Here is a 23,061-nt window from a genome sequence, read left to right on the forward strand (position 1 = left end):
GGCATTCTAGCCTCCATTGTTTTGAATGGTTCAATGATGTTATGCTGTGAAGTTATATGCTCTCTGTATTGTTTTTGGGCAATGGCAATGGTACATGTTGGCTGTATTTCAGAGTTGTGAGATAATAGTGTCAGTTATATTGCCCTTTGTCGGTCAAAGCCCGGTTACAAGCTGTCCTGCTTCGAAGTGATTGGTGTTGGGGCAATGGTTCAATCTTGGCCCAAGTAGCTTGCTACTTTGATCCTTTGTCCCTCAAGCAAGTCTATCGTCCCATGTATCTCCGGGTCTTTGTCGAACATTGGTTGGAAAAGCCCTCCTGGCCCCACTTTGTAATGTTTGGAGCGAAAAGGATCTAAGCGCTTGGTGCATATATTGGATCCATTTGGAGCACCCCTATCCTATAGCACCAATGGAGCACCATACAGTGTTCACGTGGAGTAGGTTGTGAGGTCACATTTGTATTCATCTTTGGTCCTGTGGACATATCTATTGATGTTTTGGTTTTTCAATACCTCACTGTCTATTTCCAGGTCTGAGTGTAAAGTTTAGACATGCTTGTGTGCATACATTGAGTATAGTATGCATCAGTGAGTGATCTTGTGAGTTAATATAATTTCTGATGTGCATAATGTTTAGACATGCTTGTATGCATACATTGAGTATAGTCTATACCAATGAGTGATCTTGTGAGGAGATATAATTTCTGATGTGCATAATGTTTGGGCTTGGCCTAGAAAACAAGTCCCATTCATTGTTAATCTTTAACTGTAGTCTTAAGCTTGTGATGTCATATGGCTGCAATCTCACGTCTTGCCTCTATTTGAAATCTATGAGTTGAAGTCCTAAGCTGACCCATGCTATTTATAGTCTACTCTATGTGGAAGAGGTGGATCACGGTGTGGATAAAGTAATTCTTGCTCACGTAGCTATGCTAGGGTTATCCATAGCCGAGGAATGTATACCTCCCAAGTAAAAGTGGCATATGTCTATCTTAACCGGCTCCCTTGTAGAGGGAACGGTGCCTAAAAGCTGAGCCTTCTTAGTATTGAAGATCATAACCTTTGTTTTAACTAGGTTGACCTTAAAACCCCAACTCTCACAAAAGCTTGTAGGCGTGTGCGTGCGCGCGCACAGACACACACACACACACACACACACACACAGAGTCTGTTATAGTCTATGGGAGACACAATAAGTCTAGAGACTGAAACATCAGATACAATAAAAAGATTGAAGAGCAGAGCCACTAAAGCGGGCATCCACACCCAAAACCTACTTAATAACCTTAGTTATAAATTGAGAGTCTTTAGCTTTCAATTTTAACTCCCTGATGAGGGCCATGCCTTCACGATAGGCGGGCCACTTACCCCTCCTTTCTAGCTGACCTCACCTTCACTAACTGAGTGGCCTTTTGCCTAAGTTGGGATTTGGGAAGTTCTTCTGCTATGCATACTTTTGTACCCTTCAATTTGTTGGATTGTCTGAGAATATGAACTCTACTTATTCTTGTTGCAAGAGTGAATACTGCATGTGTACCATCTAAATGGATTTTATTTGGTGTCGCTATCTTTATCTGCTCAAAGCTTTCTGTGAAAGTTGGTCAATGCCAATCCTCAAGTAGTCTCCCTACCCTGATTTTCAATGCATTAGTTTCTCTTTATTTGTCCTCTTCGATACTTGAATTGACCTGTTTCTCTGGCTTGGTTTCGACCTCATGGGAGATCAAATAATCAAGATAGCCATAACGAATCAAGGGGGTTACTCACTCATTGATGTAGTGCTTCGTTGCGGCCATTAGGGTTATGGCGGCAGCGAGCTGTATGGTGGCTAGTAGAGCTGCTCCAAGCCTTAAAATGGCAAAGCAGCTGAGAGAAAGAAAGAAAGAAAGTTTATCATAGTCTTCAGAAGGCCGATGGGTCTATGAAAGGGTGGAGCTACTAAATGAGCATCAACACCCATATTAAAAAGCTAAATGCCACATTGGTTTTTGGTCTGTCTCAATAGGGTCTCTTGGTGTTGTTGCATCTCAATTAGATAGAAGCCCACACAGATCTGGTCATGAAAGTGGATCAGCCATGAGAGTAGCCTACAACCAAGACCCTCCTAACAGGGACAATAGTATCGTCCTCAGATGTCATGGTAGACTAGGCAAGTGCATAGGAAATGCTCCTTTGTCCACCTCCTCTAGTGTGCCTAACCTACAGATCTGCTGCTCTCTAGGTGTGTTTGCGGTTCTCCCCGTTTCGATCCTCAGCTGCTGTAGGCCATCTTCTGGTGGTTCTAGTGATGCCCTATAGGCCATGGTATGTGCCTTGTAGGCATAAATGTAGGCACTTGTAGTGTTAGTGCCTTTTAGGCCACATAGGACGCTTAGTCCTATGTGACGCCTAGGACACTTAGTCCTAGGTCTAGGTACAAGTACCTTGTACTTAGATTTTTCATTATCCAAGATTTGACGTGATAGACTCTATCGACTCTTTGCAACCTGCACTCTCTCTTTGCCTATCGATCCTACAGTGGTATCAGAGCCATGTTTGACTCGTCTCTTGCTCCTGGACGTGCACCAGCTCCTCCATCCGTATAGTCCGTACGACTGTACGGACGCTCGTACACATAGCATGCACAAACAACGTACTTGTGTCGTACTTCCGTACCCGCGTCACGTACTTCGTCGTATTGCCTTCCGTACTTCGTCGTACTGCATTCCGTACCTGCGCCGACGTACAGACGTACACTCAGCTCCGTACTTGAACCATCGCTACATCTACATACATGTGTTTTGTACATCCACCGTACAATTCCGTACATGCACCGCCGTATAACTGCAAACTACTCTGCATTCGTACATCCGTACAATGTACATGCATCCGTACATTGTACTTGCATCGTACACTGTACCAGATTCGTACGTTTGTACGAACACCGTACACACTGGGCTTGCTCTGTACATCTACACTGTACATGTTCCGTACAAAACAATTGTCCGTACAGCTTGTTCTTGTCCCAAGAATTCCATACAGGTTTGGCGCGTGTGAAGTCTTTTTGCTTGACATTGGCAAATTTGGGGCTTTCAATATCTTTCATCTCCTCTAGTTGCAACTTCTTGCAAGAACACTAGAGATTCGGGATTTGGTCTGCGATTTCTTTTTGATTGCAGTACATTGAGTCACATTTGCAGGACATTGAGTCAGATTTTCAGACATTGAGTCACTTCTGTAGGACATTGAGTCAGATTTGCATACATTGGGTCACATTTGCAAAAATTTCAGCAAAATTTGGGGCTTTTCTGCATTTGCCCTCTTTTTGGCCTATTTGCCCTCAATAAATTTGGGGCTTTTGCCAGATTTGCTATTTTTTGCAGTGAACATTGCTTGCCATAGTCACATTTGGGTAAGATCTGCATTTGCCCTTTGATTTAGGTCAGAAATTTGCAGATATTTGCTGTCATTTTGTTGGACAGCCAGCTTTTTGCAGTGATAGCCTTGAGGTTTTTGGGTTTTCAGGTCTTTTTCAGGGTATCACATTTGCTATGGCTGGGAACAATCAAGATTTATTTGGAGTTCTTCGTGAAGATGATAAGTTGGATGGTACCAACTATCCGATGTGGTCTTATCTCATGAAACATATTCTTGTTGCAAAGCATTTGTGGAATATTGTTTCTGGGGCTGATCTGAGGCCAGCCAATGCTACAATGGTTGCCTCTACTGCTGGTCCTTCTGCAGGGGGTACTCCTCCTGATGCCTCTTCCTCTAGCACTCCTGCTGCTGCTCTTCCAATTCAAGAACAGTCAAGATGGGATGCAAGAGATGCAAATGCACATTCATGCATTGCTTTATCATGCAAGAGAATCATTATTCCACACATCCGGTCTTGCTGGACAGCAAAGGATCCTTGGGATAAATTGGATTCTCTCTATCAGATTCGCAATGAAGCTCGTGTTGCATATTTGAGAAGGCAATTACAGGAAGTCAGTATGAATGAAGGTGAGTCAATGGATGCATACTTGACAAAGGTCAAGGACCTCATGGAACAGCTTGCCAACATTGATGAGGTGGTGCCAAATTCACAGCTTGTTAGTACCACATTGAATGGACTGCCAGATACATATCAAGGGTTTGCTACAACCCTTCGATTAGTGGCCATGGGTAATCCAGACCACTATTCTTTTGATCACCTAGTTACTTTGCTTTTGCAGGAAGAGCAAAGTAGAGCTAATAGACAAGCCATTATTCCTGATCATGCATTTGCTTCACAGCATACAGGAAGAGGCAAGGCTTCCAAGCCTATGGGCAAGCCAAAATCTATGCATAGCAGCTGCAATTCCTCCCATGAATCTTAAAATACAGCAGATAAGGCAAAGAAGAAAAGATGCAACTATTGTCACAAGCCTGGACATGACATTCCAGAATGCAGGATGCGCATTGCTTCAGAGAAAAAGAAAGCAGGATTGACAGTTAATGCCTCTCATGGTATTGAATCCCATGAGCCAGAAGATGCTTCACATGCACATGCTCTTCAGGATGATTGGGCATGGGCTGTCCATTGCTCATTTGATCCATCCAAAGCTGATGCATTCTTTACTGCTAATGATGCTCAGTCCTAGTACTTTGATAGTGGTGCTTCCAAGCATGTCACTTCTTTGCAGATAGTTGTTTCATTCTTTAGCTGATGCACCTCGAGGGGGGACTGTTACATGTGCTAATAATGCTTCATATGCTGTAAAAGGAGTTGGAGATGTGCAGCTCACATCCATTTCAAGCCATCCTGTCACTCTGACAAATGTTCTTTTTGTGCCTGGCATTGAAGTCAACTTGATTTCAATTTCAGCAATTGCTACTTCAGGTTTCAGAGTGATTTTTGATGGCTACAGATGTCTAGTTTATGATCTTCGTGATGACAATGCCATAGTTCTCACTGGCACTTTGCAAAAAGGGCTTTATCACCTTGATCATCATTCAGCTGCGCTTTCTATTGAAGCATTGGCTATTTCAAATTCACAGCTTGCTAAAAGTCATCTCTGGCATGAGAGAATGGGCCATCTCAATTATAGAGCTCTTGCAAAGCTACATTCACAGTAGATGGCAAATGATGTACCTCAGACTCACACAGTTTCCAAACATGTGTGTGAGGGTTGTCTTTTGGGTAAGATGCATTGATTTCCTTTTCAAAAGAATTGTCCAAAACTCTCACAAAGGAAATTGCAGCTAGTACACAGTGATGTCTGTGGCCCAATGAGGACAAATGCCATTGGGGGGTATAAGTATTTCATGACTCTCATTGATGATTTCACAAGATATTGCTGGGTATATCCTTTAAAGGCCAAATCTGAAGTTTTCTTATGCTTTCAGAGATGGCTAAATATGGTTGAGAATGAATCAGGATGCAAGCTTGTCACCCTCAACACAGATAGGGGGGGAGAGTATATGTCAAAGGAGTTTGATGCATTTCTGTCTTCACGGGGCATTATTCATTCATGCACTACTCCTTACACTCCTCAGCAGAATCCTGTTTCTAAAAGGAAAAACAGGTCCACAATGGAGATGGCCAGATGCATGCTTAAGGCTAAGTCTTTGCCCAATAAATTTTGGCTTGATGCAGTAATGTGTGCCAACTATGTGCTGAATAGATCACCTACACGGGCATTGAAGACTATTACACCTTATGAAGCATGGAAAGGCAGGAAGCCTTCACTTTCCCACATGAGAGTTTTTGGGTCTCTTGCATATGTTCGTGTACCATCTCAGCTGAGGCATTAGCTTGATGACAAGGCAATCAAATGCATATTTATTGGTTACAGCCAGGAGAGCAGAGGGTATCGGTTATATCAACCAAATACTGGGAAGATTATTGTCAGTAGAGATGTAATCTTTGCTGAACATTCAGCTTCTCCTCTTGTGGACTGTAAAGCAAAGCCAGATGTTGACATGTTTGATGCCTTTGAATCTTGGTTACCTTTGCCATCATCAGAAGAGGATTTTGACCAGCAACATGAGCCTCCTGCAGGCCCTCCACTAAGCAATAATCAGCCACAACCTCATGCTGATTTGCAGGTTTCTCTTCCGGCACAAAATGATCCCACTACTCATGATGCAGTCATTGAAGAAAGAGCTGTCAATAGACAGCAAAGGCAAGTTCCTAGATGGCTTCTTGATACATTGAGGGACAGCAAACAAGATCAGCCTTTTGCTGCCCGGACAAGATCAGGGAACAGACAGCATGGTCACTTTCTTGAGTTTGCACTCCTTGCTATAGCTTGCAATGAAGAGCCTCTGTGCCATAAAGATGCTTTTGATAGCAAAGAGTGGATGGATGCAATGAGAGCTGAGTTACAATCAATTGCCAAAAATGACACATGGGAATTAGTAGATCTCCCTCCCGGCAAGCATGCCATTGGAACGCGGTGGGTCTACAAATTAAAAAGGAAATCTGATGGCAGCATAGATTGATACAAAGCCCGTCTTGTTGCAAAAGGGTATGCCCAACAACAAGGCATTGACTTTGAGGAGACATTTGCTCCCACATCCAGGATTACTACCATTAGATGTGTCATTGCCATTGCAGCCCATCATCATTGGCAAGTGCACCAACTTGACATCAAGACCGCTTTTCTTCATGGGGATTTGCAGGAAGAAGTCTATGTCACACAACGTCCTAGCTTTGAGGTTGTTAATTCTGAAAATAAGGTATGCCGGCTTAGAAAAGCCCTTTATGGTTTGAAGCAGGCACCCAGGGCATGGTATGCCAAAATTCATGCACACTTACTATCCCTTGGTTTTCAGAATAGTCCCACAGAACCCACTCTTTATGTCCGTGGGAGTGGATCTGATTTTTTAGTGCTGATTTTATATGTGGATGATATGCTCATCACGGGCCCAGATACTCAGCAAATTGCAGCTTTCAAGGCTGATTTGCAGTAGATTTTTGACATGTCAGACATGGGACGGCTCCATTATTATTTGGGCATTCAGTTTGCTCATGTTAAGGGGGGTATCATGATGTCTCAGTCCAAGTATATTGGACGGCTCCTTGATCGTTTTCAGTTTGAGGATTGCAAGCCAATCTCTACTCCAGTGGACCCTGGCTTCAAATTCTCAGCTCATGATGGAAGCCCACCATGTGATATCACTCTTTATCAGCAGGCTATTGGATGCCTTATTTATTTATGTCACACCAGACCTGACTTGCAGTATGCAGTATCTCAGCTCAGCAGATTCATGCATATGCCCAGTTCACAGCATTGGCAGGCAGTGAAGAGAGTCTTCAGATATCTCAGAGGCACTCAGGATTTAGCCCTCTTCTATGGTGATCAGGGTTCACTTACCATGCATGCTTACATGGATAGTGACTGGGCAAGATGTTCCGACACCAGAGTGTCACATACTGGCAATTGTTTTTTGCTTGGCAATTCATGTATCTCTTGGCTCAGCAAGAAGCAACCAACAGTTGCCACGTCTAGCTGTGAGGCTGAGTACATGGCAGCTTTCACTGCTACAGTAGAGTGTGTTTGGCTTCGACAGTTACTTACAGATCTTGGTATTTGCCAGACATCCTCTACTATTGTCTACAGTGACAGCCAGAGTGCTTTGGCCATTGCGCGTAACCCAGTGTTTCATGCGCGTACCAAGCATATTGAAGTTCACTATCATTATGTTCGGGAGCGGTTGTCAGCAGGAGATAGAGAGTTGTCCTATCTTCCCACAGAGGACAACATAGCAGATATGTTTACAAAGGCACTTCCTCGTCCCAAGTTCGAAGTCTTCCGACAGGCTTTACATTTGGTTCCCTTTGTTACATGATTTGACATCCCTTGTACATTCATAGGTGGCTATATCCTTTTGGATGAACATGTGCCACCATGACCAGAAAATACCAGGTATTCTGAGACGTTTTTAGAGTACTTCAGCCCATCCCATGGAGGGGGGTTTGTAGGCCATCTTCTGGTGGTTCTAGTGATGCCCTATAGGCCATGGTATGTGCCTTGTAGGCATAAATGTAGGCACTTGTAGTGTTAGTGCCTTTTAGGCCACATAGGACACTTAGTCCTATGTGACACCCAGGACACTTAGTCCTAGGTCTAGGTACAAGTACCTTCTACTTAGATTTTTCATTATCCAAGATTTGACGTGACAGACTCTATCGACTCTTTGCAACTTGCACTCTCTCTTTGCCTATTGATCCTACAGTTGCTGGGATGAGACACGCATCTGCTAGGGCTATCCTCAATGCATGTGAGACTCGTCCATCCTCCAAGTACTGGGGTCTCATAATCTTTCCATCCTCTGATACTCTCAAAACGTGGTCACAATAGAGATGGATCTTGGTGGGGAACTCTTGGTTGTCCCTACTCTCCCCCCAAAAGTCCGTGATGTATAGAGCTGGAGTAGGTCAAACCGTATGATACGGTTTATCTCATCTTGGGAGTAGGGTGGATGGGGCATCCAAGCTGTATTGGAAGGGGGGAGTCGCTTCGTCTGAATGCCCTGACTAACAAACCATCTAGATATGCGTGCATACCATGCCGTGCTAACCCCTCTCTTATAGCTAGTCGTCTAGATGACTCTAACCAATCTCGGTAGTCTACATCTAGGCAAAGCATGTCATTGTTTGGAACATGGCATCAATTTGGACTGGCGTCATCATGAACTCTGCCTATACTATTTGGTGAGGAACTGAGGGCTTACTCCAAATCATCCTGGATCCCATAATCAGCCATATCCTCTCTCAAATCTCTACCAATCCGCCATTGAGAGATCACTAATTGAGAAGGGTGCTGCATACATAGGTGTTGGCCTCACTAGTATATCAAACAGCCATCCCTTCATCGAGGGGTCCTGGAAGTGTACCTGAAGCATTGTCATTCTAGTTGGGCTAGTGCTTCCTCCTTATGTAAGCCGTGCCCTGGCTACATGGATCATTGTAAAAATTGGTCAACGGCCATAAGATAAATGTATGATTGCACGATCTCCATCGGCTCTCCTCGGTAAGTGAAGCTATGTCGATGAAAAACGCCCATGAGATGTTGAAAATCATAACCTTGGTCGTGCCAAGGTTGACTGTCAAGTCTCTCTCACTGTAGAACACCTCTAGGGCCTCTAGGTGTCTCTATAATCCTGCTGCTGAAGAAGATAAGTGGACTATGTCATCTGCATACATCAAGTTTTGTATCATCAAATCAGCAAGCAGTGATCCCTCACCTCCTAGGCGATCAATGAAGGTCATGTTCTCATCAATGTAGAGCCTCAAGAGTAGGTGAGAGGGGGCAACCTTGCTTCACTCCCGATTGTGCTCTCAATCCAGTCTGATAGGCCTCCAGGGGCATGTACTCTTCCTCTGACTGACTCATGCAAACTCATCACAAAGAGAGAGAGAGAGAGAGAGAGAGAGAGAGAGAGAGAGAGAGATGATATGATATGATTGTATTAAAGTCCGTTGTGAGACCCTTCAGACTTTATGTAGTGAGTACTTGTTTGGCTAGCTTGTGTGCTAGACCCAGTACCTTGTTTTGATGTTTCAATACCTCTTTCGAGTAGCTTCCTAGCTTTTTGGCTGGCTGTACCGATAGATTTTTCAAATTGTCTCTGCTGCTTTATCTCTTTCTCTGATGTGAGCATAAACTCTACATCTTGGGGGGGGGGGGGGAGGGAGAGAGAGAGAGAGAGAGAGATTATTAAAAGTCTTCGAAAGACCGAAGGGTCTACGAGGCTGAAAGAACTTGATACAATGAGCTGAAAGGTTGGAGCCTCTAAGCGGGCGTCAACGCCCATGATGAATACAAAAGAGCCATAATCATAAGTGTAGCTGCTTATGCTTGGGCACTGACGACGACATAAGTGTTGCTTTGCTTGCTTAGTATATCTTCCTTTTGTTTTTCATAAAAGTTTTTGTTTACCTCTTTTTTCTTCTCTTTCATTTTCTCTTTTATATTCTTTGTAGAATTTTGATCTTTAGAACAACAAAAAATCTAAATTTGTATGATTGGACTTATTCTAGTCTTACAAAGGTATATATAATCATAACGATACCAAATCATAAAGAGAAAATCTGAGCTCAGGGAGAGGATGGGTGCTAGCGGCACTGTGATGATAATGTGGAAGTTGACGGAGACGTCAAGCTTAACAGCAAAGTGGCTGAGAGAGAGAGAGAGAGAGAGAGAGAGAGAGTTTATTAACGTCTACAAAAGACCGAAGGGTCTATGAGACTGGAAAAGCCCAAATACTGAGGGGTGGGGCCACCATATGGGCACCCATACCCAAGGCTGATGGGAATGAGAAGAAAAAAGAAATACATCGCGCTGTCACTGTGAGAGAGAGAAAACCCAAACAAGTGAACGAGGGGAAGTCCCTGGTGATTTACCAACCGGTTAGCCATCCATCCGAGTGACTGGACCTGTGTATGCTGTCAATGGGACCAACTCCACTGGATGACTGAGGGGAGACAAAATGAACTCGTACAACAGTGGCTCTAGATCTAGTGAGGGCTGGCATCAAGGAAGAAAACCAGTGATTGGATCGCCGCTCATGCTTAGCCTATCCAGTTCCCTCCCTCCTCCTTTGTAGTCTACGTGAGGTAGCCTGCTGTCTGACAATGCTTCTGTCACTCTAGTGGTCTATCTCCCCACCTTGAATAGGGAGAGATGTCTGCAGTCCTCATGTGATTGCTCACCTAGGGTTACGTATGTTGAGTCGTGCACTCTTGCTCTCTACTACGTTTGGTACCTTGTTGTCCCTGGCCCAGATCACCGGATTTCCATGAGCACCAATTTTTACCCATCAATACATAAAAGAGAGTAAAATTTGACCAACCAGGAATTCAAGGAAAGTTGCAGAGTGCTCAAATTGGTCGAAGCTCAATGCTTATATATTAAATAATGCTTAGAACTACACATTATAAGCAGTTGGAACATATGAGAATAGCGGCCTTGAACCTGTAGACTAGGGCCTTTGGTTGTTTGTACACTGCCATATTTAGTTTGTGTTTCATTAAGAACATTCCTCGGAAGGCTGCGTCAGTTGAGAGTTGTGTTACTAAATTTTGAGGCTACATATGGTTTTCAAATTGTACTCTTGGGAAGTATAAACAATTATCTTTCTTTCAATTGCTCTTCCTTGTCTGATTAAAAAATAGTTTTAATTGGCACATCATGATTACAAGCTGCAAGGAATTAGTTGTTTAAAAGATGCTCCATGACGGATTTTACTCAGCATGACTCCTGGTGGCATTATATTTAATCATTGACATCGTATATGCTGCAAGCATTAGTAATTGCCTGTGTTTTTGCGGACGGGGGGGGGGGGGGGGGGGTGCATCTGTTGTGTTCATGCTTGCGTTGTACAGAGTTACTTTGCTACATTTTGGAATGTGGTCCTGTTCTGGCTCTTTATTTTTTTAATTTTAGGATATGCTCATTTTCTTTGTGATATTAGTCATGATGCTCAAGAGCTCAGTGCTCATTGCCATTTTCTTATGATGTTGCAGGCTGAAGCAACAGAGAAAAGGAGAAAACAAGTGAGGACGATGATCTTGTGTGTTTTATGCTTCTTGAGGACTGAAATTTTCCCTAATAATTGATGTTCCACCTTGTATTTGCTTGTTGAATGTTCTCTTTGTCTTTTAAATGTTTTCGATATATTTGACAATAAGTATCTCAGCTAGACTAGGGCAGTAACCTCATACAGTGAAAGAATGGAAAGTACAGCATTTCCTTAGGTGTGATCAATGACTTACAAACATTATGTAAGAACTGAAATACCTGGTGTTGATGACGAACTGCTTGCTTTTTTACTCCAGTAAGTATTACATTTGGTGTACCGCTTAGAACCTCAAGAAGTTGCTTCCATATAAAGACACTCAAATATGCATGACTTCGTTTGCAAGGAATGGCCTCTAGCACCTCTAAAGTGTAGAGTTGTCAAAGTCTTGAACCATACCTGTATCTCATTGAATGCTTGTTATGTTTGCTACGACTTTGTGTCTCGCCTTGGCTTCCATTTCATATAGCTACAAATGCTCTTAAGGTGTACTTCTTAATGACTAAGCATTGTTGATTGCACCCTAATTGATGTTAAAGTCCGATGTCGATTGTGAGGTCTTGAAGGGGAATGGGTCGCCTAACTATTGTGGCGAGAAGGGTCACTATCGGAGAAAGTGCCCTCTACAGCAGGGAATGGTCTGGCGGTACCAACAGCGACAACCCCAACATCCCCAACATTTCAACATCTGGATGCTATGGACATAGGAGTTCAATTTTAGAAGGGGCAGGTCAGATTGTTGGTGAGTCTTGAGAGTGGATTGTAGACATTATTTCTTCCAGACACATGACACATTCTCGTGAGGAGACCCAGGACCTTCGAAGGCGGTTTGTTGATAATTCCAATGTACTAATTCAAGGTGAGTCAACTTGAAGAGAATTCCCGATGGTAGTGGGGGGAAGCATACCTCCCTAGGTTCTGTATGTTTCAACTCTTGGTTATCACTTGTTGTCAGTGCATGAAGTGTGTAAGGCTAGCAAGCGTGTGAAGTTTGAGGAAGAATTAGTGGCCATCAGGGACAAGACGACAAGTTGGGTAGTCTGGGAAGGAGCAACTGAAGATAGGTCTATCTTGGGTTTCCTATCATATTGAGCCTAGAGGGGAGTAATGGTTTTTAAGGCCTTGGTTGGGCATTTGTTCAAAATGTGTGCTGCACATATGTGCTAGATCATTCGGCCTGGTCACCTTTACTCATTGATTACCTTGCATTCGGTGGTTGTACTGTGTGGATGTTAACATGCCGCCTTTTCTGTTGCTGATCTGTCCCTGGGTCAACCGCGCTAGAGGAGGTTGGTGGTGAGGACTGACTGTAGGATGGCATAGCGGTCCAATTGTGGTGATGTGGCGTGGAGTACTTCCAAAAATGTGTGACATGCATATCCTCGTAAGTGCGAAGGTGATGCCTGTGGAGATTGCGGACGCGGCGGTAGAGGCGGAGGTCTTGGAACTAGGTCGGAGCGGCATCGGGGTTGAAGACAATCTGGTTGTTCAGATTGTGGATGCGGTCGTCGATGGGACGGCTTTAGGCAGGAAGATCGTGGAGGAGTAAGACCATTTTATTGAGGTGTATATGGAGTTACACTGATGCTTCATGCCTCTCTCTTTTAAGAAATCTTTAAAGAAATGTGACAAGTAAGTTACAGAGAGGCGTGGGAAGATGAAAGAACGAAGGAATGCATTATACTCCCCCCCTCTGTTGGTTTGTAGAGTCTACACTATGCAACCTTCACTCATTCTCAACAATAGCCACAAATTGCTTCAAGCATTGAAAGAAACCTAGTTTTCTTTTAAGGGATAAACCCATGAGAATCTGAGCTAGCTGAGAGCCAACTTATTGGTTCCCTTCTAGATATGAACTCATGGATTGTGGGACTTTAGTAATTGGCACTTTGAGGAGGATGGGCTAAGGGGAGATCCTTTTCTACCAAGCCCTTGGTAGAGAGAGACACGTAGGAGCAATTTTTTCTATCCGAGTATAAGATGCTTGATGAGAGCCCAAGTTCACTAGGATCTAGGGGAGCCTAATTTCTCCTTTGGCCAATGTAGCGGGAGATAGACTATCCTCACTCTCTCTCCTGCTCAATACTAACTGCAACTGCAAGATGATGCGCTCAATACACAAAGTGAGCTGTGGATGTGAGTGAGAGAATCAGAGGGAGAGAATGTAGTGGACCTCCGAAGAGGAAATATATACAACTGAATAATGAATGCCCAAAGGGTTGAATACAACTGTATGAAGGGGTTGAAACTCACTGCAAAACTGGAAGACTAGACTACGTAGAGGAGGTGAATCCTCACTAGATCCCTGAAGAGGCTGAGGCTACCCTGTTGGTCTGCTGCGGGCAGGCATGACTCTGATGCTCTGAAGGCTTGAAGGCTTGAGTAGTAGATGATGAATGAGGGCTAGAGACTGCCCTTTTATAGGCTGATAGGTCAGCCTGGCCGACTTGGTCAACGCCGACCGTTGACCAGATTGGCTGTTCAATGTCGGCCGTTGATCAGGTCAGTGAAAAAGTCAACGTTGATACAAAAGTCAACGCATTGACTTTTGACCACAAAGTGAACTCTGCATTTTTTGACGTGCGATGATGTGGCGTTGACTACTTGCTGACTGTGTGTTGATTGCTGATTGCGCAAGGCTGCCTGAATGGTTGTACGAACGTCTACATGGCCGTTGACTTGGCTGCCTGCGCTGGCACTAGCTAGCATGGCCGCAGGTGTGTGGATGCTTGTGACAACCAATGTGGCCATGGTGGGCTCTTGGAGAGACTAGACATGTTTAATGAGAGCCCAAGCTCACCAAGATCTAGGGGAGCCTACGTTTCTCGTTTGGCAATGTTGCCATGGCGGGCTTTGGAGAGACTAGATATCTTTCATTTTAGAGATTGGGCTTTGCATAGAGGGGGTCCATTGAGATTTTGGCAAGCCACGATGAAGTTAGATCACTCCCCTATTTGGCTCACATTTGGAGTAGCGTTACCTTGGGCTTCAAGAGAGGTGTGAATTAGGAGAAGCTATAACAAATCATAGCACATATTTGGGTCGTAAAGGAGGCTTGCCCATTGGATGGTTGTGTCCACTCTGGTGAGTAGAGGCAATTTAGAGAAGCAATGGAGAGTTGCAGGCCAGGCTTGAGGTGTGGGATGTATCTTTTGATTTGATAGGAGGAGGTGCTCTTGGACTTAACAGCTTGCAAAAGCATGGTTTGACTTATGGAGGTGCAATAGCTAGCTTGGAGTGGGTTAGGCACTTGCTAGAGATTAATTGCCAGGCATCTGGGCTCAAGATAAATTGGAACCAACTATTTGGCTTCCTGACAACGACATAGGATGAGCTTATTGGCGGATTGATTTGTCTTTCGATGGATACCTCGAGGCTTGATGGGCCAATACTTGGGCAGCCAGGTGGGCTTGGATATCTTGGCAAATTAGCAGATAGCTTTGGTACTGGAAAGCGTGTGCCGGAAGCTCCTTGATTGGAGCTTGGCTAGGCTGTCCCTAGTAGAGAGAGCTATTGTTGTGAAATAGGTTCTTTTGGCCATGGCTTAGTACGCCGCATCCTGCTGGTGTTTCCACAAAGGATGTATGGGGGACACTTAGGAGATTGGTGTGCAACTTTCTTTTGGGGTGCATTAGGTGGCACACATGAGTGAGAGTTGCTTGGCAAAGTGTGATCATGCCATATGCAAAGGACGGTTTGGGCATTAACGATCTAGAGATGCAAAACATATCCCTCTTGAGTAAGCTTTTTGTCAAAGGGCTCACCCCCAAGCTTATAGCTCTAGAAGCTCGTGCTTTAGCAAGGGCTTTTGGAAAACACTCCTCACACAGGGGGCCCTATGCTGCTCCAACAAATGGGTGCTTTTGTGTGAAGAGCTCCAAGGCCGTGCATGTAAAAATAATCGCCGACACATGTGATGTAGAAGAACTCCACCTTTGCTATCTTGTTTGAGTACTCGATCCCATTTGATTGGAACCGCAACCTAAGATCCCAATGAACCTTTTGAAGCGATATTCTAGTTGTCGTTTACCTCCCTAGGCTATATGTTGTACAAGAGCAGGTAGGGGTCACAAATGTCATAATCCATGAAGAAACCACCAGTCCTAAAGAATTAGTCGAATCAAAGAGTTGGATGCGCTGCATCCAGGGCCACTCTAAGCCTCTCCCGCCATGCCTCTTGGATGGTTATGTTAATCTCTTCTATCATGTATTTACCTACTCCTTCCCCTCGAGTGCGACAGTGCACAAAGTTGCTCCTAGTTCTTTGGAAGCTAGCTCCAAGCTCCCAAAGAGCAAATGGGTCCTCTATCCCACTGTGCCCAACTAACGTGAGTGTGGTGACCAAGAAAGCACCCCTCTTGATCACAACCCTTTGGAAACTAGATCCGTGCTCAAACGCCTTCATGCGCTGTGGGCTGGTCCACAACAAGAGGTGCCACCACATCCTCATCGGGGTCCTCAACACAAACAAACTCGTCCTTTTTAAGAGTAGCCTACAATTACTAATTCCAGCTATAAAGCTGAGTATAGGGTAGCCTTCACAGCTACAGTATAGTGTGTTTGGCTGTAAGCTACTTCCAGATCTTCATAGAACCCTTCCACTATCATCTACACTAACAGCCAGAGTGCTTTGGCTGTCGTGCTTAATCCGGTGTTTCATGTTGCATACGTTCGAGAGCGACTGCTAGCTAGAGATACAGTGGTCCTAGGTTCCCATGGAGGATAACTTAGGAGATCTTTTTACGAACGCCCTTCTACGATCGAAGTTTGAGGCTTTTCGGCATACCTTACAATTGGCACCATTTATTACATGATGTTGATCTCCCTATACGATCATATGTTGCTATATCCATGATGAATATGTGTAACCATGATATAGTTTCGAGGTATACCTTACTCTTGGCACCATTTATTACATGATGTTGATCTCCCTGGACTATCATAGGTTGTTATTTCCATGACTTACATGTGTAACCATGCTATAGTTTCCAGGTATACTTGAGATGTTTCTAAGATGCTTCAGCCATACCATGGAGAGGACTTTGTTAGCACTTTGTTAGCACTTACTCTTGGTATGGGCTTGTAGGCCACTTATGAGATTTAGTCCTAGTACACCTAGTTCACTTAGGACATTGTAGTCCTTATCTGACGAGTTGACTTTGGGGCCATATATTGGCCTACTCGTGTGCTTTCTTCATCACCCAATTGCAAGTACACTTGGGTTTCCTCAGCTTGTTGTTTTCTTCCTCGTATTTCATCTCCATTCCATTCTTCCCCACACCCAACAATATTTGTTTTGGTTGATGGCCCACGATGGTCTAGACTCTATCCATTGGCCCATGGCTAGTCCAAATGCAGAGCGATGAGATGTGCCATTGTTGGATGGCAGGAGACTTAGTGGGAGAGGCTACACTCGCGAAGGGGGCTTCCAAGGCCCTTGGACCTGAGGGGTCTTGCATCACTCCTTCAAGGCTCTCTGTTTTGTCTGAACTGGATGGAGTGCCTGGACGGGGACCTACGAACGAGTGGAGGCTTGGGATCGAGCTTCCAAACTCCCAAATAGGATGGAGGGTGGGCTGAGTGTAGCTCGACGCGCTTTCTTTTGGCAGTGGACCCTTTGGCAAAATCCTTCCGGACCTCAAGTGCATGTGGGATGCCTCTGGCTGGGGACACCCAAGCTGTTGTGAGGAATCTTGAGTTTCAGCGACAGTTGAATTATTCTGTAGCAGCCACCATCCTCTCAAGCGTCCTAGCCCTAGGTGCCTCGTCTACTTTATTCTAGGAGCTGCTCTACTGCTTTGTGATATTGGAGGCTGGAGCATTTTGCGTTTTGCAACACCATTTTGTTGTGGTGTGTATAACACGACGATATGCTAAAAAAACAGCAAACTCTTGGGACATATACTCACCCCCTTGTCAGTGTGAGTGTGACCAGCTTGTGTCCACTTTCATTCTCAACTAATTGCTTGAAGCACGTAAAGACATCTGCTTAGATTTCAATGGATAAACCCAAGTATGATGTCTTAGCATGCTTCAAGCAATTCTTTGCTATGGTTGAGAATGAAAGTGGACACAAGCTGGTGACACTCTGCAATGTACCCTTTTGCACCGAACTATGCTGAAATAACAAGCACAATTATGTCTTCCTGGGAAACCTGATGTAGAACATAGTAGAGTAACGACTCACATTACTGAGAATCCTGTATAGTACACATTCCAGAACTAACCGGTGTAAAGCTAATGCTTGTACACCCATTGGAGATATTGGACATGCTCCTTAAATATAATTGAGGTAATTCTTGTAAACCCATTGGAGATATTGGACATGCTCCTCAAATATAATTAAGGTCAGGTAATTGCACTTGAGTCACTAAAAAAGTATTGTAACCAGAAGCCCAATATCATCCCTTGAATGTGAAGTCATTTCTAGATGTACATTGCAAAAAGAGTGAAAATGAACATAAAAACAAGCACCACATCTACATAAAGGACATAAGATTTGATATTAAGGGACAACCGTGTCTTTTTATCTACTCTCTCTTTTGCCGTACTCCCTGGAATGAGTAAACTGCATTGTGAAGAGGATAGAATTTCGGAACAGCTCCCACAAAGTGCCGACTCCAGATGGTTAGCAGAATGCCAAAATAATCCCTCTCTCTCTCTCCCTCTCTTTGTCTCTCACACACACACACACACACATGCACACGCGCATGCACGCACACAAAACAAATAAAAGTATCCCAGAGATCATCCAGCATATAGCATGATTCTGCACTCTCTACACAACCAGGGCAGGCCTGATGTAGTGCCTTGCTCGCCTATCACAGCCTGCCACCCAGTTACACTGTATGTGCCTCTTGCAACTTCTGTGGCTGAAGAAGTCTTGTTTCAATTCAATCAGTGCAAGATCTAATGTCATAAACAGTCTGATTGCTTTGGCATGATGCAATTGTTTCAAAAGAATTCACATTTTAGTCAAGGTTTTCTAGGAGGAATAAACTTTACCTTGAGTTTAAAACTTTTCTTTAAATTCCAGTGCAATGTAGTCAGGTATTGCTTCATAAAAAACCTACCATGTGTTGCTTTTAGTCTTTACTTCCACCCCAATAATATTAAGCCCACCAGACCAAGTGTTTTTAGCACACAATTGTTCATCGTAATGCTTTCTCTAATGGTTTGACTACTCTCTCTCCTCGACAGCTTCAACCTGTCTTATTAGTACAGTGAGCCTTGAGAACTATTAATTTTGTTAGTTGTCTTGATCTCTGTTTTCCCCAATCTTGCTTGTTAATCTCCTCTTCAACTTTGACACATGCTCTTAACTGCACTCTCCTACTGTAGCTCATTCACTTGCTGTATCCGAAGCAAGCAAGGCCGTCTGCCACAGACTACATTTGCCTAAAAACAGGCTGCTTGTGCCATACCCCTTCATTGCTGGATCTGAAAAATTTCTCACGAAAATCTGATCCAAAAGGTTTGGAATATTTTATGCTTAATTATATCGTGAAAGGTTTCCTTTTTTCCTATGTTGAATTTTACTTTTTCTGATCTTCCAGAAAATTACCTTGTATTTACTAATGTTTATATTGCTTAAGAGTTGTTTAACTGCATTCATTTGATGGCATTGATGAAAGAGGGGGCCCCCCTTGTATATATTAGTTAAGGCATATTCCATATCCACAAATGGTGCCCCTAAGACTCTTAGCTAATGACTAAAATTTTTAAAAAGGGCCTTCTGTCAGAAGCTTTGAAAGATGCAAAATCAGAAATCCATGAGGCACTAAAAGAGTGTTGACTGTCCTGCACCTGCCTCTCAGGATCTCAGCTCACTGGCTAGGATACCCCAAAAGCAGGCACCAACAGCTAAGGGGTTGGGGGGGGCGGGGCAACCATCATAACCTCTATCTGTAAAGAATATAGAAGATGCTTCAAGCCAAGCCTTGCGGGAAGAGTGGCGATTGTTATACTTTCTTGGTGCAGTTATGGACAATGGCAATACTGCCATTCTCCCCTTCAGGGATTGGCTCACACTTTTCTGCCGTCTTCCTAGAACTCTCTGTGCCCTGCTTCCAAATAGCTCACATGGTATGGATGATGTGATGCTATATATTGACACCCGCAGGTCAAGACTGTTCCCCCCCCATCAACACTGCATCATACCAGCCAGATATTCCAGGCGGTGATGCTGGCAATCATCTCCCAAACACTATCCTCCCGTGATAGCTCTGGGCACCAACGAGTCGAAGGGGACACATCACCTGCTTGTTGTCAAGCAGGCTAGCCAGGTCATCTCAAATGTGAGAAAGCATGCCTTCCCTCTGTGCACCAAGCCACCATTCCCCAAATGAAAACTGGGTGGATCCTCCCTGGCCACAAGCCTAAGTGAACACAACCAAATCCTCTGGGCAAGATGCAGAAGGGTGATGGGACCAGGAATGCAACAGCTGAAGATGAAGCAGCAGTGGAGGAAAAACAAAGTAAATGTGTATTGCAGTAAGTTTTGAAATGAAAATACAGATTAGGGTAAGGACAGAGTCCTAAGCGTCATATGTTCTCTAAGTGTCATACATTACCTATGTGGACTAAATGTCCCAAAAATAAAACTAGCCTACAAGGCCATACCAGGGAACTAAATCTTGGAAACATCTCAGAGATGCCTGATATAGTTGCACATTTCTATCTAAAAGGCTTTAGCAACTATGGAAGTAGGGGATGGCACTATTCTGTAACAAATGAAATCAGCTGTAAAACTCGCCGAAAAACTTCAAACTTGGGTCGTGGAAGCGCTTTGTTGAAGATATCTGCCATATTGTCTTGCATTGGAACATAAGACAAGTGCATATCCCCTGCTGATGGTCTTTCTCTGACACAATGTGCTTAGTGCGTGCATGAAACATTGGATTGTGCGCAATGGCTAAAGCACTCTAACTGTCAGTGCAGATAGTGATGGAAGATGTCTGGATCTGCAAGTAGTTTCCACAGCTAGATACATTCCATCATGGCCGTAAAAGCATAAAGCAGTGCCACTATGTGACACTATACTACTAACAGTTTCGAAAACACCTTCAGTAGGGGGGCCTCATCTACTTCACTCTAGGAGTTATTCTACTACTTAGTGACCTTTGCTGGAGCGTTTGCGTTTCATTACACCTTTTTATCGTGGTTTGTACGGCACAATACATCGATGAATTATACCATGAGATGCCTAAAAATGAGCAAACTCTCGGGATATATACTCACCGCGCCCCGCCCCCCCTTTGAATAAATGCCCCCCCCCCTTTGAATAAATGCTGATGACAACCATATTTGCTCTTAAGAAATTATTCTCCAAAAATGGTTGGACAAGGATAGTGATGACAAGCCATCACTAACCTTATCCTTACCATAAGCTGCCATATTTGCTCTTAAGAAATGATTCTCCAAAATGTCAAAAAGTATAAAGTAAAATATTGAGATATGATTGAAAAAAATTGAATCGTCATCTTGGTCTTTCGAAACTTGAGTTTGCACAACATCATAGTACAGAAAACCCAGCTGGCAAGTCTCAAGATTGGGTAGCATTAATGAAAAGTTCCTTTCCTCTGTTGCTGTCAAACTAGGTAATATTTGAAACAGTAACATTACGACAGCTCAAAACTGAGGTGGTCATTTACAGACGAGCATGGGAGAAATGTTCACAGATGATTCCAAGATGAACCAAAGCAAGTGCAGCCCTTAATGTAGGCTGGATAAGAGCAGGGGTAAGGACAGTGTCTACAGATTATATTTAAGCAAGGTTTTCATACGTACAGCACGAGTACCAATATATGTACCGTAAGGGAAATTTTTTAAAGGTACATCAAGTACGCCACCTTTGTAAATTACTTTTTTCCAGATGAGGGGGCCAGGAGAGAGGGTTCGAAAGGCATAGAGGGGGAGAGGGATAATATACCAGTGACTATAGTCCATAGAATGCAATAACCAATCACCATCAACAATCTAGTAGATTCTACCATAGTTGACTATTGATGTACATACATCATGCACCATAACTAAACAATACACAGAGAGATTCTACTTGCAAATTGAAAGCTGAAAGTTGAAACCAATTACTAGATCCAAATTGTAGAACATAGTATGAAGGATGTTGCTCCCCACCCTCCCCCTCCCCCTCCTCTTCCAGCTGTCCTGCTTCCCCCTTGCTTTCCTTTATAAGTACAGAAGATATGAGATTTTATTATTGTCTCGAATTTTAAATCCTTTTGAGTTTTTTGTTTTTTGATTTCAACGATACACAGCTTCTTTTTTCAACTTGAAAGGTACTTTTTCTGATCTAACTTGTTTCCCTTGGACTTACAGCTAATGGAGACTCTTATACCTGTGACAAGCGAGTCACCAAGGCCAGTACGTCTACTTCGCAGGAGTCAAACAGCTTCCTGGTGAAAGGCATACATGGACTTCTAGCATTGACCAACATTTTATCACAACTGAAGCCATTTAGGGGCTGAGACATGCAAGGAGGAGGCTCAGCACAGGAGCCTCATCGAAGATCAAGAACTTGGATGGGTCTTGCACCTTTTAAGAATCAGAAATAAGATTGTGCTGTTGAGGCCTCAGTTTCGTATACCTGTTGGAGGATCTTGTCTCGTCCATGTCTGCCGGAGAGGCTATATAATCCAGCATGCCTTTCCATTTTTTCCAAAAGAGCCCTAGCCTGAGTGATCATACATGTGTACATGTACTCTGTGTTTTTCATTCTGCATCAGATCTAGGCATGTAGTGTAAACAAGCATGGCCGCAAACTGGATTTTCTTTTTCCAAAGCATAACAATTTGTTTGCATAAGCAATTTCCAATCTAGGACAGGAGAACCTTAAAGGTTTTCGACCGTCTGTGTCACTGCCTCCACCAACCCATCGCAGAAGGTGTATTAGATACCGACTAATGTCAAAGACACTTTTTCTAGTGTGAAAACACTTGAAGATTGCATGTACCAGAAGATGGAAACAGTTAGTCATTCCAGCAACTGTGATGCAAATCATCACCGTAAATTGTTGGTGGTAAGGGTGACACAGCCTGCTGTACTGTCCTGAAGATCTGAATGATTGTGTTTTTCTTGATGTGTATATAATTAGTTTTCCGATTCTGAGACTGTAGTGGCTTGGAAGAATTAGCTTGAAGCTTGTTTAGGAATACTATCGAAGCTGTGGTTTGCTGCTATAACAATTTTTTATTTTCTGAACAGTGTATTGCCCTATCAGCCACATTTTCAAAAAGTCTTCTGTTTAAAATAGTTCGCATGAGGAACACCAAATTGAAACACTTCTTTTTTTCATGCATATAGTAGCTTCATGAAGAGAATCTGCTCTTTGTTTAGCTTCTTCTCGTGCGTTAGCCTTCATGACGAGAGTGCTTAAAAGCCTTCCACTTTTGACATGTAATTTTGGATCAGTACGTGAGGAAAGGAGTGACATAGAGAAAAGTAAGGTAAAAGGATGCTCAAGAGAAAAGTATGGAAAAGGAATGTTCAAGAGATGAATATGTGACTTTGTATC

At 43.6% G+C, this 23,061-nt stretch overlaps 1 protein-coding gene across 1 annotated transcript in view; it reads left to right on the forward strand.

Moving 5' to 3' along the window:
* Nucleotides 1-22,661, forward strand: part of LOC147886406 (ABSCISIC ACID-INSENSITIVE 5-like protein 2) — a 34,617-nt gene extending 11,956 nt beyond the window's left edge. The window contains exons 3-4 of the mRNA XM_087395947.1: nucleotides 11,476-11,505; nucleotides 21,867-22,661. Of these exons, the coding sequence (XP_087252073.1) occupies nucleotides 11,476-11,505; nucleotides 21,867-21,950 (114 nt within the window). The 3' untranslated portion in view covers nucleotides 21,951-22,661. The remainder of the gene's footprint in view (nucleotides 1-11,475; nucleotides 11,506-21,866) is intronic.
* Nucleotides 22,662-23,061: the final 400 nt, after the last annotated feature.

Source organism: Dipteris shenzhenensis, chromosome 24, assembly GCF_047967505.1.
Source record: "Dipteris shenzhenensis isolate YYH24624 ecotype China chromosome 24, Dip_SZ_1.0, whole genome shotgun sequence".
NCBI classification, from domain to species: Eukaryota; Viridiplantae; Streptophyta; class Polypodiopsida; order Gleicheniales; family Dipteridaceae; genus Dipteris; species Dipteris shenzhenensis.